Raw genomic sequence first — 16,903 nt, forward strand, 5'->3', positions numbered from 1 at the left:
GCAAGTGCTGATTATTTTTTTTAAATGAGTTTTGTGAACAACTTTATTCAAAATCTGGGGAAATAATTGACTGAATTTGGAGAGGAGTTGATTTCTGAAATAATGAAATCATCCCTACCGAAATATGTAAAAATCTCCGCGTTTTTGCGTCTGGTTTTCGAGGAAATACGTTTCAAAAGCAAAATGACACACACCCACACACACATAGTTTTAAAAGTATATAGATAGATAGCTGTTAGTGAAAGGAATAGTGTGAAATGGTTATGAATGCACGATTTCACCATTCAGAGACATGGAAGTTCAACAAATTCCATATCACATTCCATAACTACCTTAATTATCTAATTATACACTGGAGAATATTTGGCTGGGAGTGTTCTCACCATTTATCTCACTCCATTCCAAATTTGAATGCTTTTTGCAAGAGTTTGAATCAAATAAAAAGACCTACACCATTCTATTAACAATAACTGAGCTGAAGGAGGTTAAGACAAAAAAAAAGTTGACAAAACTGTTCTCACTGATCTCAGCAACTTTCTACAGCAGCAGTCAATAATTAATCATCGAATATGATGAGCATTAACAAGAAAAAAAATTCAAAGCAGGGGGATTTTTTGCTTTCACATCCAGTACGTTTACTTTCACTAACATTTTGGAAACTCTGTTCTAGCTGCTCAGAATGCTCAAGCCACAGTATATGCACAGGCTCAAACATTCACAAAGGTCTAGGAGCAGAATTAAGCCATTCAGCCCATAAAGTCTTCTCCGCCATTCAATCACGACTGATCTATCTTTTCCTCTCTACCTTGCTCTTCTGCTTTCGGCTCATAACCTCTGACACCAGTACTAATCAAGAATTGTGTAGATCAAGATAGATGATTACTCTTTGAGACAAGGGATAAACATTGCACAAGAGACTATCTCCATGCAACCTCCACAGTGATCTTTTAGAGGAAAATGTCAGTGTTCGTGAATCATCCTTCCTAATGAGACCAAGGTACTGCAGAATGAGTTTGTCATTTTTATGTTTTTCTTTTCTGAGAACTCTGGGCAGCAATGTGTTGGGCTACTTTATTAAAAAATGCCTGCTTACAATTCTCCCTCATTTGTGTCACTTTAAATTTAAAGAGCTGGCCAAGGTCTTACTAAAATTCAAACAGTATTTCTGAGAATGAAATTTAAAAAACTCAGCCATTGTACCAACTAGCCATAAAATACATTTTACAATACATTTTGATGCTCCTCTAATAACAGCAATGTATGTTTGTTGTATCATTTGTAAGCAGTACCCAGATTAGATTGAACTGTTTGGTGGTTGATCAAATAAAAAACATGTGATGTGAGAGGGGAGCTAACATCTGAATATGATGCTCAAAAGGTGCAATGAACTATCTTCTCTTTGCACCTCTAGTTTAATGGATAATTATGGGTAGGCTCATTCAAAAAAATGGCATTCAGCTCATGGGCTGGTTGAAATCCAACCCTGGGAAAATGTCTCAGGCTCATCTAAACATAGGAATCTCATTACAGACAGAATTTCCATCATAGAATCACAGTGGTACAGCATGGAAACAGGGCCTTTGAACCAATTCTGTTTCCCAAGATGCCTATCAATGTTAATCTCACTTTCCTGCATTTCTTGCACCCTCTATTCCTTTCCTATCCAAATGGTTTTTAAACGGTGAGATCTCAATTGCCTCCACCATTTCCTTTGGCAGGTTGGTTCAGGTCCAATCAGAACCCATGTGACAAACCTGCCCCTCAGATCTTTAAATATTTAATTTCCTCTCTCACACTAAACCAATGTATTTGTTTCTTAGTCTCCTCTATCCCAAGAGAAAGACAAACCATCTCCAAAAAAGACTGTGACAATCTCCAAAAAGAATTATATATTCATCTGAGACATCAGTTTATTTCAAGGGAGGTGGCTGGGGGGATTTTTTCTGTCTCGTGCCTGGGTTCTGAGAAGAGCCCTGTAGCTTGAGCAAATAAAAGCAGTCCAAAGGGCTACGAGCTGGATATGGTACAACGTGGGTAGTTGGTTGTCGACCTGGTCTCATGAAGAAACTGAATTAATCCTGCAGCAAACATGGTCAAACGGGACTGATTAACGATTAAAGCCCATTTTCTGTCAGTCTGCTGTGGTTGCCAGCAGCTGTGTGGTCTTTTTTGCAACAGCAAGTGCCAGGAACAGTGTTCAGCAATGCGTTGGTAACAAATGTTTCATGCGGATATGTGAATATCCTCTTGACTTTCGACACTCAACTGGGTCTTGTGTAATTTAACGGCGTTAATTAAGAGGAATCCACTAATTTCATGAAGTTTCCACGGTACCGGTGTTAAAGCTTCCCTCAAACAAGCAGCAACAGAATCCTTGTGCTCTTCTAGGCTGTGTGAAATCGCAACTACACTCTGTTGCAGGGAGAATTAATGCAGATCCTTATGCTCCTGCAAACTAGTCATCAAGTCAAACAGTGTGGAAATAGGCCCTTTGGCTCATCAAATATATATATGCTATCAAGGGATAGTCAGCACATATCATATAATGGGATTAGTTCAGGATTAGTATAAAATATTCAATTTATGTTAAGCTTGAATTCATCCTATTTTATTCTCCCCACAGATTTCTCAAATTCCCTCTAAATTCTACAGCGCATTGTAGAATTTAGAGGGAATTTGAGAAATCTGTGGGGAGAATAAAATAGGATGAATTCAAGCTTAATCACCCACGTGTAAGGGGCAATTTTAAATATCCAATGAACTTTCTCATCTACACGACTTTGGGACATGGAAGGAAACTGGAGCAGCCGAAGGAAATACGTGCTGCCATGGGCAGATTGTGCAAACTCCACACTGGCAGCATCCATGAGTAAACCCAGGTCCCCAGATTTGTGAGGTAACAGCTCTAATGACTGTGTCACTGTGCCACTGAATACCCTAAATACTAGTGTACTTATTTTAGACTTTTGACTTCAGAGATAATAGATTTATTTGGTATACTATTCTGATTGCTTGAAGAGAACAATTTTATTCAGAAAGATCACTCCCTAAAAACAAACTTAACTTGTGTAAATAGACACAAAATGCTGGAGTAACTCAACGGGACAGGCAGCATCTCTGGAGAGAAGGGATGGGTGACGTTTCGGGTCGAGACCCTTCTTCAGACAGAGAGTCCCGAAACGTCACCCATTCCTTCTCTCCGGAGATGCTGCCTGTCCCCCTAAGTTATTCCAGCATTTTGTGGTCTATAATCTGTGTAAACCAGCATCTGCAGTTCCTTCCTACGCATTCCTTGACATGTCCAAACAGCACAGCCACTTCCTCACCTCTGAAAGTATCTCCTCTTCCATGGTGTGTAAGAAAGAACTGCAGAAAAGGTAGAAACAAAAATGCTGGAGTAACTCAGCAGGTGAGGCAGCATCTCTGGAGAGAAGGAATGGGCGACATTTTGGGTCGAAACCCTCCTTCAGACTGATGCCAGGGGAGGGGGCAAGACAAGGATAGGGAAGGTCTTCTATGGTCTCAGACACAGCTGCCACTAATTCTGACCACTACCCTGTAGTCTTCACTACCTTACTATAGTTCTGATTTCATGCCAGAGAAAAAAAAACTCTTCCAAATCAATCAGAAATCCCATTCACACTCCCACTCTGCCCCACTCCACGACTTTAACTCTGCCTGACACTTGTCCATACTTTCACAACACTGCTGCAGCTGTTCGTTTTCAAAGCATATCTTCACTTCCTCCTGTGTCATTGTCGTTCCTGGTAAAACCATCACAGTTTAATATTTAAATATTTCTTAGCTCTTTACTCTTGTGAGTCCAAGGGAGCAAATTAAAACATACGCATTGAACAACTGACTGAATCGAGCAGCACTAGATCAAACTTAACCATATCAGCCTCCACAATGCTTTAGACTTCTCTGCCAAATGGTCATAACTCTGGGGTTATCTTGGATGGAAACAACACTGTTCCTCAGATGTAATCACATAATTGAAACCTATTGCATATGTCTCTGATGCTTCTTTTCTAGTCATTACCATCAAACCTAAGTTCTCCCCACCCCCACTCCTCAAATGTTTGACTTACATCCAGTATTATGTCAGACATTGCTGCCTCTAGCTAATTAGTTAGAAAATTAAAACCATCATTTCAAGATGTCACTCCTCTTCATGGCCAGTAACCATGATCTGAATGTTCTGTTCAATTCTAAGATATACTGCAAAATGTATCCACTCACAGCTTGGGCTGCATCCTTAACACAAACTACCTCCACCCATCTCCTTTGCTTGTGTCAAAAGCATTAAAATATGACCATAATATTTGCATTACAACTGTTGTGGATGGGTAGTACATGTGCAGGTGACCCACTTTTCACGCCTGTGGTTTCTGGATGACCAATTTCTATTTGATCATGGTTTAATTGATAAATATTTCAATCGTGTACAATTGCTTATCTTTTGAAAGTTGGTACAAAATTAATAATGGCACAAAATTTATATTTTTACGAAAACTTTATGGTAACTGAAAGCTTTTAACATCTATTATAGGCTTGTAACATTTTAATATATACTGTTGGTGTAGAGGCAGCAGTGGAACCTTGGGCACCTTCGGAACTAAAAGGAGAGGTGGTATAGTGGGAGAGGTCATGAAAAGCCTCAGTTGAGGATGAGGTGTGCATTTTGGTGAGCATCTGGCTTCCAGTGAGGAGGGTGAACTCTGTTTGGGACAGATGCGTTTTTCTTTCCTCTTTCGGGAGATAGCGGATGTGGAGGTTAGGGCAGTGGTTTGCTCTTTGTAGCAAAATGTGGGAGACCGGGGACATTTCCATTATTTATGGTGACTATACCTGGGGGAATTGTGTCCAAGTGCAGGTCCTGTTACAACAAATGTGGAGCAGGTGGAGCTGCAGATGGATTTACAATGAAGCACCCGGGATGCGGAAATTATCAACCAGAGCAAATGTGAGGTGTTGCACTTTGGGAGTTTGAATGTCTGAAAGAGAGTGCATACAGTTAATGGCAAGACCCATAACATCATTGACATGCAAAGGGATCTTGGAGTCCAAAACACAATAAAGGTGGCAACAAAAGTAGATAGGGTGGTAAATAAGGCATATGGTATCTTTGCCTTCATTGCTAGCGACCTTGAATGTAAGGAAGTGATGATGCACCTCTATAGGGCTTTATCTACAGAGGAGGTTACCAGAATGCTGCCTAAATTAGAAGGTTTCACCTACAGTGAAAGGTTGGATAGACTTGGATTGTTTTCTCTGGAACATTGGAGGTTGAGGGGAAATTTGTTAGAAGTCTATAAAATAGATAGAGGCATAGATAGGGTAGGCAGTCAGAAGCCTATCTCCAGGGTTGAAATGTCCAACAACAGATGGCATAGTTACATGGTGAGAGGGGGAACGTTTAATGGAGATTATGCAGGGCAAGTCTTTTTATTCAGAGTGCAGTGGGGGTCTGGAATACATTGCCAAGGATGGTGGTGGAGAAAGATGTGATAGTGATGTTTGAGAGGCTTTCAGATAGGCACATGGATGTTCAGGAAACAGAAGGATATGGATCATGTACAGGCAGATGAGATCAGTTTAACTTGGCTTCATGTTCGGCACAATCACAGTGGACCGAACGGTCCATTCCTGTGCTGCACTGTTCTATGTTCTATGATATCAAAAACAATAGAGCATAGGTTCAAGGTTCAAGGAAGGAGTTTTAAGGGGATTTGAGGAGAATGTTTTTTTAAAGCAGAGGGTGGTTGATATCTGTAAATCTCTCTGCCAGAGGAGGTGATGAAATCAGATACAATCATTAGGTTTAAGAGTTACATAGAGTGGACCTTGAATAGGTAGGGCTTAGAAAGATACAAACCTAATGGGGGCAACTGAATTCATAGTCTAGCTCCTTTACAAATTTCCAACTCAATTTACAAATTCGCAGATGACGCCACCATAGTGGGCCAGATATCACAAAATAATGAGATGGAGTACAGGAAGGAGATTCAGCATGCCATAACCTGGTGCAAGACAACAACCTTTCTCTTAATGTCAGCAAGACAAAGGAGATAATGATCGACTTCAGGAAGCAAAGCGGTACACATACCCTGGTGATATTGACGGCGCTGAAATAGAGATGGTTGATAGCTTCAAATTCCTATGAGGAAATATCACCAGCAACTTGTCCAGGACTAGCCATATTGAAGCAACAACCAAGAAAGCACCCCAACGCCTCCACTTCCTTAGAAGGCTTATGAAATGTGGCATGTCCCCAACAACTCTCACCAATCTGCAGATGTGCCTTACAAAGCATTTTACAGGATGCAAAACAGCATGGTTTGGGAACAGCTCCATCCAAGACCACAAGAAATTGCAGAAAATTATGGACGCAGCCCAGACCATCACGCAAACCTTCCATTTCTCCATCTACACTTCACGCTGCCTCAGCAAGGCCGCCGGCATAATCGAGAATGAGCCTCACCCCGGACACTCCCTCTTCTCCCCTCTCCCATCACACATGAGGGACAGAAGTGTAAAAAACAAATACCTCCAAATTCAGACAGTTTTTTCCAGCTGTTATTAGGCAACTGAACCATCCTATTACTAACTAGAGAGTGGTCCTGAGATACAATCTACCTCATTGGAGACCTTTGCACTATTTTTAATCAGACTTTTATGGACTTTATCTTCCACGCAACATTATTCCCCTTCTCCTGTATCAGTACACTGTGGGCGACTTGAATGTAATCTTAAACAGTCTTTCCGCTGACTGCAACAAAAATGTTTTCACAGCACCTCAGTATACATGACAATAAACTAAATTAAAACAAAACAAATGGGATTAGTGTTGATGAGCAATAAGGGTTGGCATGAATGTGGTGGATCAAAGGGTCCATGCCTGTGCTGTGCAACTCAATGACTCCTTATTGTGATTATAAAATGGATCTGAAAAAATAACTTTTTGCAAGCATTTCCCGACTTGAGGACAAAAGCTATTTCGATGCAACATAGAAAGGTCTCGGCAGTCCATTAAAATCTTATCAGATAATTTATCTCTTACGCGATATCTGGGATGAATGCCCATTGCCATAGCAACTCTGGCATACTGGCTGATTGGTCGCTTGTAGCCAACTGCAGACGTAGACCGTTTCTTCATTTGGTGTCTGGATAAAAGAAAACAGATTGTACAAACATAAAATGTAGTAACAGTTTTCACATGCTTTATGTACCAAATGAAGATCTTTCAATAGTAAGATTTGTAATATAACACCAGTGATCACATTTGAACTCATGTGATCTTTGCGTCACAAAGTTAATGTTGTTCAACCATTTTTTTACAAAAGGTAGAAGTATCAATGAATTCATGAAATGTTGCTGCTTACGCTAAAATGAACAGCAGCAAAGCTTATGACAAAATAAAGACCTTAAACATTGACTTTCCACACTTTCCCAATGATGGAGGTTGACACAGAAAGCATCTCCAACTTGTCCTGCTTTTGTATAAATGTTCCCAACAACACATAGTCTGATTGGAATGAAAAATTAAGCATGGTTAGAGAAGCAAGAATGTAGGATGAGGGAGTCGGGTGGCAGGCTGTGAGTACAAGGAGATTTGACAAGTGTGCACATTTAGGGATTGCACAATCTAATCACCTTCAATCCACAGCCTGCCACCCCCACCCCCTCATCCTGCATTCATGTCTCTCTGACCGTGCTTAATTTTTAATTCCTATCAAACTATAACTGAATTAGGGAGCATTGATACACGTGAACATTGATGCATCTGAATTGATCAGCTTGTGTCGCACCTTATTTTCAGGCCCCCTGTTATTGGAATTTGCAAACCATTAACACATAATTGTTTTTTTCTAGGCAGAAGGTTGGAAATGCAACTCTATGAAGCCAGCAGCAGCACTCATGTAAGATGGCAAAGTGATCCTGGAGGCAGGGAGAGATCAGAGTTAGAAAGGAATGCACCGTTAAATTCAATGAAGATAAAAATCCAGATAGACAAACTTGGCTTGTTTCCTCTGGAACGCTAGAGATTGAGGGGAGAACTGATAAAAGTATATACAATTATAAGAGGCATAGATATGGTAGCTGGTCAGGACCCTTTTCCTGGGGTGGAAATGTCAAAGACATGATATTAAGGCAAGTAATATCACAACTTTTAAAAAACATTTGGTCAGGGACGGATAGGATAGATTTAGAAGGTTATGGGCCAAACACAGGTAGTGGGACTAGTATAGATGGGGCATGTTGGGGCATGTTGGTTGGCGTGGGCAAGTTGGGCCGAAGAGCCTGTTTCCACGCTGCATGACTATGCCTCTAGAGCACACAGCTTGAAGGTAAGAGGAACAAAGTTTAAAGGAGATGTGTGGTGCAAGTTTTTTCATTCGAGAGAGGTGGGTGTCTGGAAGGTGCTACAAGGAGTGGTGGTGAAGGCAGACATGATAGCTATTGAAAGGCCCTTGGATAAGTAGGGGATGGAGGGATATGGATCATGTGCAGGCAGAGGAGATTAGTTTAACTTGGCATCATGTTCAGCATGGTTGTTGTGTGCAAAAGGGCTTGTCCCTCCTCTGTACTTAGAAACATAGACATAGAAAATAGGTGCGGGAGTAGGCCATTCGGCCCTTCGAGCCTGCACCGCCATTCACTGTGATTATGGCATGTACTGTTCTATGTTCTAGATATGCAACAGCTCCAATCTTTTAATTTTAAGCAACTATTGGTTAATCGAAACATCTGCCTCTCTAATATAATTTTCTTGTGCCATCACCACAATAACTAACTTCCTTTGCGCTTTGAGCTTGCTTGCCATTGGCATATATTGGAAGTTGAGGTGTTGTTGTTTCTGAATCCATTGTGGTATTGACATATAAAGGTTTCCCTTCCCCCTCACCACAGGTCAGTGAGGTTGGAAAAATATCATCAAAGGGCCAAAGTTTAAGGAATAAGTTTAAGAATAACTTTTCTCTGTTGGATATTTGGATTTGTCATTCCTTCTTTCCCCTACTCAAGATGTTTGTTAACCTTGCATGTGAGGCTGAGGGGAGACCTGACAGAATGATGACAAACACAGATAGAGTAGACAGTCAGAACCTTTTTTCCAGTGGTGAACTGTTAAAGATCAGAGGGCTTAACATCGTGAGTGGCAAAGTATAAAGGAGATGTCTGAGGTGGCGACAGTAGAGACTGATGCAAGTGGGGCCTTTAAGAGGCTTTTAGATAGACAAATGCATGAAATGGAGGGTCATGGGTCATGTGCAGGCAGAGGAGATTAGTTTAACCTGGCATCGTGTTCAGCATGGCGATTGCAGACCTAAGGGTCTTTTCTTGTGTGGTACTGTTTAGTTTCAAGTTACAGCATAGTATCAGGCCCTTGGACCCATCAAATCCACACCAACCATCAATCACCCATTCACATTAGATCTACGTTACCCCCCTTTCTCATCCATTCCCTACACACCAGTGACAATTTACAGAGGCCAATTAACCCACAAACCTACAGGTTATTGGGATATGGGAGGAAACTGCAGAACCTGGAGGAAACCCACGCAGTCACAGGGAGAATGTGCAAAATCCAAGGTCAGGATCAAAGCTGGGTGTCTGGCGCTGTGAGAGAGCAGCTCTACTAGCTGCACCACTGTGCGGCCACTGTTCGATAAGAAAGAGTCTAACTATAATCTAAGACTAAAAAGAGACTTACTTGTCAGCAGGCACCAGAGGCAGAAATTTCCATTGATCCTCCTCACAGTCAAAACACAGCCGGTTCATGATTTTATTTTTCTCTTCAGGTGGAATAAAATTTTCAATAATCAGATACCTGTATAAGACATGGGTAGAAATGAGTGAAACATGATCATAATTTTTGCCTCTTGCGATTGACAGTTTCAAATGTCGGAACAGCTCATTGTACTAACCATAAGGTGAAGTTGACACATATGATAAAGAACAGATTACTGCGGCAAAGGATAAATGATAAAATACTGCAGCAAATATGTCAGCAAAACTTGCAATGTGGGTCAAAAATTAATTAGAAGACAAAGCTAAACCACAATGAAAGAGTACCCCCAAAACCAGACCTTCGAGTGAACAGTATGGAAATAGAGCAAGTCAATACAATTGTTCATTTGAACAGTTTAAGAACATCAATTGGCTGAAGCAACAAATAAATTGAATAGGGACCAGAAACTGTATACAAGACATTCATTAGCATGAGAGTGTTTTTGTGCAATTATAAAATGAAGCCAGTGACAAGAAGTGGAATGCACAAGTGTTTTAGGTGCTCAAGCGCAAGGTAGCGAGGTGATAACTGGACCTTGAATCCTGAAGAAGAAGAAGAAGAAGAAGACTTGAGGCATTTGAATTATGATGCTACAGACACAGATTGAAAATTAGTTGGGACAAGGAGAATGAGAAGATCCTTGAGCTAGAAGAAAAGAAAGACACATGACACATTGTGGGGTGCAACATTCAGGAATTGGGGACAAAATGCTGGTTTTGTTCGTATGGGGAAAAGGAAGAAGTCATCAATCCAGAAGTGGGAAACAAACATGCAGTTTCCAGATCACAAACTAAATACTTACCATTTTGCTCATTCATCCATTTGGACAGACCCAATGTCCCCACAGGATCATCCAACTCTTGACAATACAGTTCTAGGCATTATTGTGTCCCCATTATTTTATTGAGGACATATGTTAAAAGAATATTTTCTCTCAGACAGCTTCCTGTCTTGCAAAATTTGCCTTTCAATAAAAGGGCCATGAAAATGATCTATCCTTGCAATTAAGATACAAATTGTTGGAGTAACTCAGCGGATCAGGCAGCATCTCTAGAGAATGTGGAGTGGCGATATTCCAGGTGAGTACTCTTTTTCAAACTGACGAAATGTAAAGCCAGAAGGAGGGATATAGATGAAAGGGGATGGGGGAGGGGGGAGGGGGAAAAGAGGGTAAGATCATGGGAGAATTGTTGTGGGGAGGGGAAGCAGAGATTCATTCAGATATGTTAAATTGACCCTTGATGTTGCATCGGGGACATCAGCCAAACTCCACGAGGACCTCATTTAGTTTTCCTTCAGTTACAGGAGTGGGGCAGGCTGGGCACATCCATGTGCCTGCACGGCTGGCTATTGCTAACAGCAAACATTCATCAGACTGCGCTCGTTTTTGTAGAGAGCTTTCTGCTAACTTTACTTCAGGAGGGACAGGGTGTCAACTGGACCGTCCCCATGCACAAAGATAATGTCTCATGTTGGCAATCTCTTCACGAGCCTCTCCACGCCTGACAGAGCACACCTCCACCCCTTCCTCCCATAATTGGTCATCTATTCATTCAGTTACAACACTCTGCTGTCGTTGCTGGAGTATTGTTTGCAATGCTGTGAGTCCCTTTTAGAGCTGTCTGCTGTGATAACACCTGCTGTACTACCCTGCTGAGAACATGCAACATGAAGTCACATTGCGTTTGTTGTCATATGCACAGGTACGGTGAGGTTCAGGTGCAATGAAAACCTTACTCGCAGCAGCTTCACAGGCACACAAGAAAGTCAAACGAAAACCGACAATATTAGATTCAGCTTTCAGCAATGTTAGGTTTCCCCCATTGCACGGACAAACTGGACAAAAAAAATCAGCGTAGCCTGTGCATGAATTCAGAGCTCTTTACATGACCCACAATGCCGTTTTAATGTTGAAAATAAATGTGGAGCGATTGTTCGGTCATTGTTTCCAAATGTCCTGAACTTACTTGAGTTTGAGCTCCCGCGTCAGTTCATTCTGCACATGCTCCAGGTTCTGTCGCTCCTTCACATGTTCATCCTGTAGGTCCTGAATCTCAGCCTTCACAGCCTCGAGTTTCGCAAAGAGCTGCAGTGGGATAAAGAGGAACAGAAGACGGGAGAGATGGGAATCATTTTCATCAGAATAAAAAACTCGAACGACCTTTGGTCCACATCTTCAAAACCAAAGGATTGTGACTGCAACTGTAGAAAGTATATTGCAATTTAAAATATTTAGTTTAAAGGTTTTACTTTGTAAAATGCATTGTTTTTAATAATAAAGTTCAAAATATTTTGTGTTACGTACCATTTAACTGTCACCAAATTTATAGTATTAATTAAATATTCTTACACTGTAACCATGGGTTTACCCTGACTTTTTCGAGGAACAACGCTGTCTTTGTTTAGTTTCTTTAATTTAGAGATACAGCATATAAAACAGGCACCGGATATAAAACAGGCCTTTCGTAACCTACACACGAGGGAGAATTTACAAAAGCCACCGGATCCGCGCAAACCAACAATCACCAGTTCATACTAGGTCTCTGGCACTGTAAAGTAGCAACTTAACTGCTGCACCACCGTGCCACCCTGTCCTTCATAGATCTACTCTGAATGTGCAGTTTTGGTCCCCAAATTTGAGGAAGGACATTCTTGCTACTGAGGGAGTGCAGCATAGGTTCACGAGGTTAATTCCCAGGATGGCGGGACTGTCATATGTTGAAAGAATGGAGCGACTGGGCTTGTATACACTAAAATTCAGAAAGATGAGAGGGGATCTTATATGAGATTATTAAGGGATTGGACACGCTAGAGGCAGGAAACGTGTTCCCGATGTTGGGGGAGTCCAGAACCAGGGGCCACAGTTTAAGAATAAGGGATTAGCCATTTAGAGCGGAGATGAGGAAACAATTTTTCACCCAGAGGGTTGTGAATCTGTGGAATTCTCTGAAGGCAGTGGACAGTTCTCTAGATGTTTTCAAGAGTTAGATAGAGCTCTTAAAGATAGCAGAGGCAAGGGATAAGGGGAGAAGGCAGGAATGGGTTACTGATTGTTGATGATCAGCCATGATCACAGTGAATGGCAGTGCTGGCTCGTGGGGCCGAATGGCCTACTCCTGTACCTATTGTCCAATATATAAAGGATCCAATGTTTTCATTTATAAAATGGAAAATCGCCATGTACACAGACCCAGACGGAGAGATTATCCCACCTGTAAACTGCTCACATGTTTGCAACAGACTAACACTTGCAGTGTGATCAATCAGATGAATTACTGAGGTGAGGAGCATCTGTTCCTTTATAAGCCAGTCAGCCACCGCAGCAAGAAACACCATCATCAGCAAATGAGGAGGAATGTCTCGTTTGACAAGATGTTGATGTATTTTTATACGGTTTCTTTTTCCTTTCAACAGTTGCTGGCAAAAGTACTGTAAATAGAAATTTAGACAAAAAAAACTGGAGTAACTCAGCGGGACAGGCAGCATCTCTGGAGAGAAGGAATGGGTGACTTTTTGGATCGAGACCCTTTTTCAGATGCTGCCTGTCCCGCTGAGTTACTCCAGCATTTGGGTCTATCTTCGATTTAAAACAGCATCTGCAGTTCCTTCCTAGACCAATAGAAATTTGATGAGATGATTACAAGATGTTGGGATATTTCTCAGTACATCTGTTCTCTGAAGAAATATCTGATGATGCACTGTCTGATGAAACAAGGTCGCTTCTAAACAATGTTAAAATATGATGAGGATTGTTCTACATCATTACCTATATCACAAAGCATCTGTCTGCTGGACAGATGATGAATGACAATCAGGTAGATGGTGGATGACAAACACATCGCATTAATCTCATAGCTGCCAAAAGCGGTTCTAACAAAATGGATTCAAAAGGAACTAAAGATGCTGCAATCAGCAGGTCAAGCAGCATCTGTGGAGGGAATAGAGAGGCGACGTTTTAGGTCAGTTCTCTTCAGGTTGATTGTAGAAAGCTGGAAAAGAGAAGTGGGAGCAGGACAAAGCCTGGCAAGTGAAAGGTTGATATAGGTGAGGGGAGTTTGATTACAGAGGGGTGGCAATAAGATGAGTAATCGGCAATGACTAGAAATGAAAAGGAGTTAAAAAGGTGTTAAGGAGAGAGGAAAAGTGAAATGTCAAGAGTTAAAGGTGTTTAATTGTCATATGTCCCAAAAAGAGCAATGAAATTCTTACTTGCTGCAGCACAACAGAATATGTAAACATAGTACACCGTAAACAATATGATAAACGAGAGGAAAAAAATATATATATACACATACTCACAAGTGCACTCACACACATATATATATATACACACACACATACACACACACTCAAAAAACAAGCAATAGTGGTGCAATAATAATAATAATAATCTATTGTAGTTCAGAGTTTATTTGAGGTTGTAGTGTTTAATAGCCTGATGGTTGTACGATGTAAAGACAGAGGGTGGAATGAAGATGGAAGGGGATGGGGGTTGTGGAAAAAGAGACTTGGGGGTGTGAGTTGAGTGCATGAAGAAGTGAAAAACAGCAGGGTGACTGGGTCTCAGTGCAGTAAATAAAGTTTGAAGAGGTGCATATTTACCTCTATCTCATCAGGAAGCATTGCTGGGCAGAGGTGAGGAAGGAGGTATTACATCTCCTGTGGTTGCAGGGGAAGGTACCTGAGGGTTGGGTGGGATGGGATGAGTGAACCACGGAATTGTGGAGGGAGTAGTGGCTGTGGAGTTGACTTTGAAGCAATAGTATATCCGAACATCCTATTAGTTTCCAATTCTCACCAACTAATCGGAAGTAATTCAAGGAAGCTTTGGAGATTATCCAGTGAAGAAATGCCTAGCTTTTCTTTCATTGAAGTACTGCAGCACACAAATTGAAAGCAAAACCTGAATATTTGTTCATTTGTACAGACTGAGCACCATCAAAATGTCTTTTAAGAGATCCAATGTCTACCTTGAGCTGTTGCCATACTCACTGAAGAAGAGTTTTGTCTATATGCTCAAACCAGCAAATTGGGTTCTGGATAACTAATCTTTGAGCTTGGTTACACCTGCGTTGTTGATGTCCTCAAGACTCCTGGGATACCCTTTTTAATCCAGAAACATCATTACCATTTCAAAAGAACCTTCTTACTGTTCATATATCAGGCAAAATAATTGTAAGTTTGCAATCAGACAGCTTTGCTACTGCTGTGTCCATTTAGTATACCTTGGAGAGGGGGGGTCATGAAAATGTTTCTCCATCTAGCCTGCATGGTTGTTAAAAAAAAAGTAGTTGATGTGGCTAGTGCTAACCACCAGAGCAGATTTCAACAGTCGAGAGGATTTCCATAGGCACCTAGCATGTGACCTGTGCTCATCATTTGAGTAGGCCAGCATCCACTGCAAAATCGAGTAAAATCAGAGCTTGTGTCTCATCAAAAACAAATTGCAGTCAACGGCAAAGTACTGATTGCCTGAAACAGTAGTGGACAAACTGAGGAAGCATTTAAGATATCTACTAATGACAAACACATTAAGTTACCCAATAAAAGCTGATAAAAGAAAACAAGAGAACCAAGCACAGTATACATTTTCCAAATGCCTTTCATGATTATTTCCTAAGGAAAAAGCAGTACAATAGTTTGAAATTATTTATAAAGTTATCTTTTCAGTTATTTATCCCAACCTTCAGATTTCACTCTATCCTGGGGTAACCCCTGCCCAGTCGAGCTTTCCCAACAATTTGTTATGCACATCTATGCACACATACTCTCAATGCTAATTAAAATGCTGAACTTGAAGCAGAACATATTACAAAGAATACATGCTCCAAGTCAACTTCCATAGACAATATCTTGATGTGCCTTCCCCATAAGAGTCTGCCTTTGCAATTCAGCTTGATTTGTGCCCAATACTAATGAATATTACCAATTGATTTTACATACATTCCCCATCTGTTAGATGGAGGTAGTTTTTAATGATTAGGGGTTTTATGGTAATTTTCAGCAAAACTGCAATGACTTCTATGCTACCAAAAGAAACAATAGTGTTTCATTTTTTTAAAGGAAAGCGTAAAAGGTAGAGTATTAAGTTGGTTCTTACTTTTTTTCTCACCTTTTTCAGCTTTTTTGTTTTCATCTCAACTTCTTGCTGAAGTGAGGTGTAGGTTTCCCTTAGTTCCACTGTCTCCTCATCCTGTAGCAGCACCTGCTGTTGCATTTCTCGTTCTCTCCGTTTCTGTTTAAAAAAGGGAAAAATAACCGTTACATATGGTAATTTCTGCCTAAACATTAGTACTTCATTGAGATTTTCGCAGTCATGGCGTTTTCCAAAAAAAAAAGTTTTTTTCTTCAGTCTTTCTCAGGTTTGCTTTGAACTATCAGTGGGAAAGGTTGCTTCATAAATCTTTTGTCCCCAACAATGCTCAGGTAAGTTGTTACATTTGAAAAGGCGCATATTAATCAGTATTAACTAAGGCATACAGAACTGTGGACTTGTTCATCCTGCTGCCTCTCATCCAATTCACCATTGTTCATGTGAATCGTAAGAGTGAGTTGTACAATGTTAGTTAAACTTAATCCTGTCTTCAGCCTGAGGCCAAAAAAGGTGTTACAGGACTTCCACTGTACAGATTTTGTCATTAATATAGTCAGGCAGTTAGTGTTAACTCATTTATTATTTCTGTCTGATATCCATGCTAGGACCAGGCATGGAAAACGCTATCAAAATATGGAGGGGACCGGGGGACACAATTTCTTGGCCGCACTCACACACACGGGCCCGCACGACGCATCGGAGGCTCAATCCAGCGCTAAATGCAGCTCAACTCTGCCTGTCTCGCCGGGTTAACCTACAGTCCTGCGTGGACTGACGAGACACCTGCGTTGCTTCTCCGCGCTGGCTGCAAACCTGGGCCATATTTCCCGCAAGCCCAGGCAGGGCTGCAGCTTAACCTGGCGGCACAGGCAGAGTTGAGCTGGGTTTAGCGCTGCTTCTCTGCGCTGGCTGTGGGCCTGGGGGTACAGCTCCCGTCTGACTCCCGACGTCTCTGGCCACCAGTGGGGGGGGGGGCACTCGGGTAGGGACGGGACAGCGCCGGAGACCCGGGATTG

The 16,903-nt window shown here is 41.4% G+C and overlaps 1 protein-coding gene across 2 annotated transcripts in view; it reads right to left on the reverse strand.

Moving 5' to 3' along the window:
- LOC129697171 (kinesin-like protein KIF3C) overlaps positions 1-16,903 on the reverse strand; it is a 132,362-nt gene that overhangs the window by 8,417 nt on the left and 107,042 nt on the right. Inside the window, exons 5-8 of one of the 2 annotated variants that reach the window (XM_055635476.1) lie at positions 15,894-16,028; positions 11,761-11,879; positions 9,716-9,832; positions 7,064-7,166 (exon numbers count right to left, since the gene is read on the reverse strand). In XM_055635476.1, coding sequence (XP_055491451.1) covers positions 7,064-7,166; positions 9,716-9,832; positions 11,761-11,879; positions 15,894-16,028 — 474 coding nt within the window. The remainder of the gene's footprint in view (positions 1-7,063; positions 7,167-9,715; positions 9,833-11,760; positions 11,880-15,893; positions 16,029-16,903) is intronic. The other variant, XM_055635477.1, reaches the window with a different exon arrangement.

Source organism: Leucoraja erinacea, chromosome 5 (genome assembly GCF_028641065.1).
Source record: "Leucoraja erinacea ecotype New England chromosome 5, Leri_hhj_1, whole genome shotgun sequence".
Lineage (NCBI taxonomy): Eukaryota > Metazoa > Chordata > Chondrichthyes > Rajiformes > Rajidae > Leucoraja > Leucoraja erinaceus.